A 1,215-nucleotide genomic window follows, 5' to 3' on the forward strand; every position below is an offset into this window, starting at 1 on the left:
GTGACTCCAGTTTCCTGATCAACAGTATGGTACCTCTGAACCTCAATGGAACCAGCCAGCAGAATAAGAACCCTGATCAACAGTTTGGTACCTCTGAACCTCAATGGAACCAGCCAGCAGAATAAGAACCCTGATCAACAGTATGGTACCTCTGAACCTCAATGGAACCAGCCAGCAGAATAAGAACCCTGATCAACAGTTTGGTACCTCTGAACCTCAATGGAACCAGCCAGCAGAATAAGAACCCTGATCAACAGTTTGGTACCTCTGAACCTCAATGGAACCAGCCAGCAGAATAAGAACCCTGATCAACAGTTTGGTACCTCTGAACCTCAATGGAACCAGCCATGCAGAATAAGAACCCTGATCAACAGTTTGGTACCTCTGAACCTCAATGGAACCAGCCAGCAGAATAAGAACCCTGATCAACAGTTTGGTACCTCTGAACCTCAATGGAACCAGACATGCAGAATAAGAACCCCATAATGACAAAGCAAAAACTGTTTTGTAGAAAATGTTGCTAATTTAATACAAAATAAATAACTGAAATATCCCATTTACACAAGTATTCAGACCCTTTACTCAGTACTTTGTTGAAGCGCCTTTGGCAGCGATTACAGCCTCGAGTTTTCTTGGGTATGACGTTACATGCTTGGTACACCTGTATTTGGGGAGTTTCTCCCATTCTTCTCTGCAGATCCTCTCAAGCTCTGTCAGGTTGGATGGGGAGCGTCGCTGCACAGCTATTTTCAGGTCTCTCCAGAGATGTTCGATCGGGTTCAAGTCAGGGCTCTGGCTGGGCCACTCAAGGACATTCAGAGACTTGTCCCGAAGCCACTCCTGCATTGTCTTGGCTGTGTGTTTAGGGTCGTTGTCCTGTTGGAAGGTGAACCTTCTACCCAGTCTGAGGTCCTGAGCGCTCTGGAGCAGGTTTTCATCAAGGATCTCTCTGTACTTTTCTCTGTTCATCTTTCCCTCGATCCTGACTAGTCTCCCAGTCCCTGTCGCTGAAAAACATCCCCACAACATGATGCTGCCACCACCATGCTTCACCGTAGGGATGGTGCCAGGTTTCCTCCAGACGTGACGCTTGGCATTCAGGCCAAAGAGTTCAATCTTGGTTTCATCAGACCAGAGAATCTTGTTTCTCATGGTCTGAGAGTCCTTTAGGTGCCTTTTGGCAAACTCCAAGCAGGCTGTCATGTGCCTTTTACT

At 46.9% G+C, this 1,215-nt stretch overlaps 1 protein-coding gene across 1 annotated transcript in view; it reads left to right on the forward strand.

Annotated features, from left to right (window-relative positions):
- Positions 1-583, forward strand: part of LOC106568449 (endothelin-1 receptor) — a gene marked incomplete at its 5' end in the record, with an annotated part of 8,074 nt that extends 7,491 nt beyond the window's left edge. Inside the window, one exon of the mRNA XM_045711585.1 lies at positions 1-583. This exon is cut by the window's left edge and continues 19 nt beyond it. Within this exon, the coding sequence (XP_045567541.1) occupies positions 1-125 (125 nt within the window).
- Positions 584-1,215: the final 632 nt, after the last annotated feature.

The sequence above is a fragment of the Salmo salar genome, unplaced genomic scaffold (genome assembly GCF_905237065.1).
Source record: "Salmo salar unplaced genomic scaffold, Ssal_v3.1, whole genome shotgun sequence".
Classification (NCBI taxonomy): Eukaryota; Metazoa; Chordata; class Actinopteri; order Salmoniformes; family Salmonidae; genus Salmo; species Salmo salar.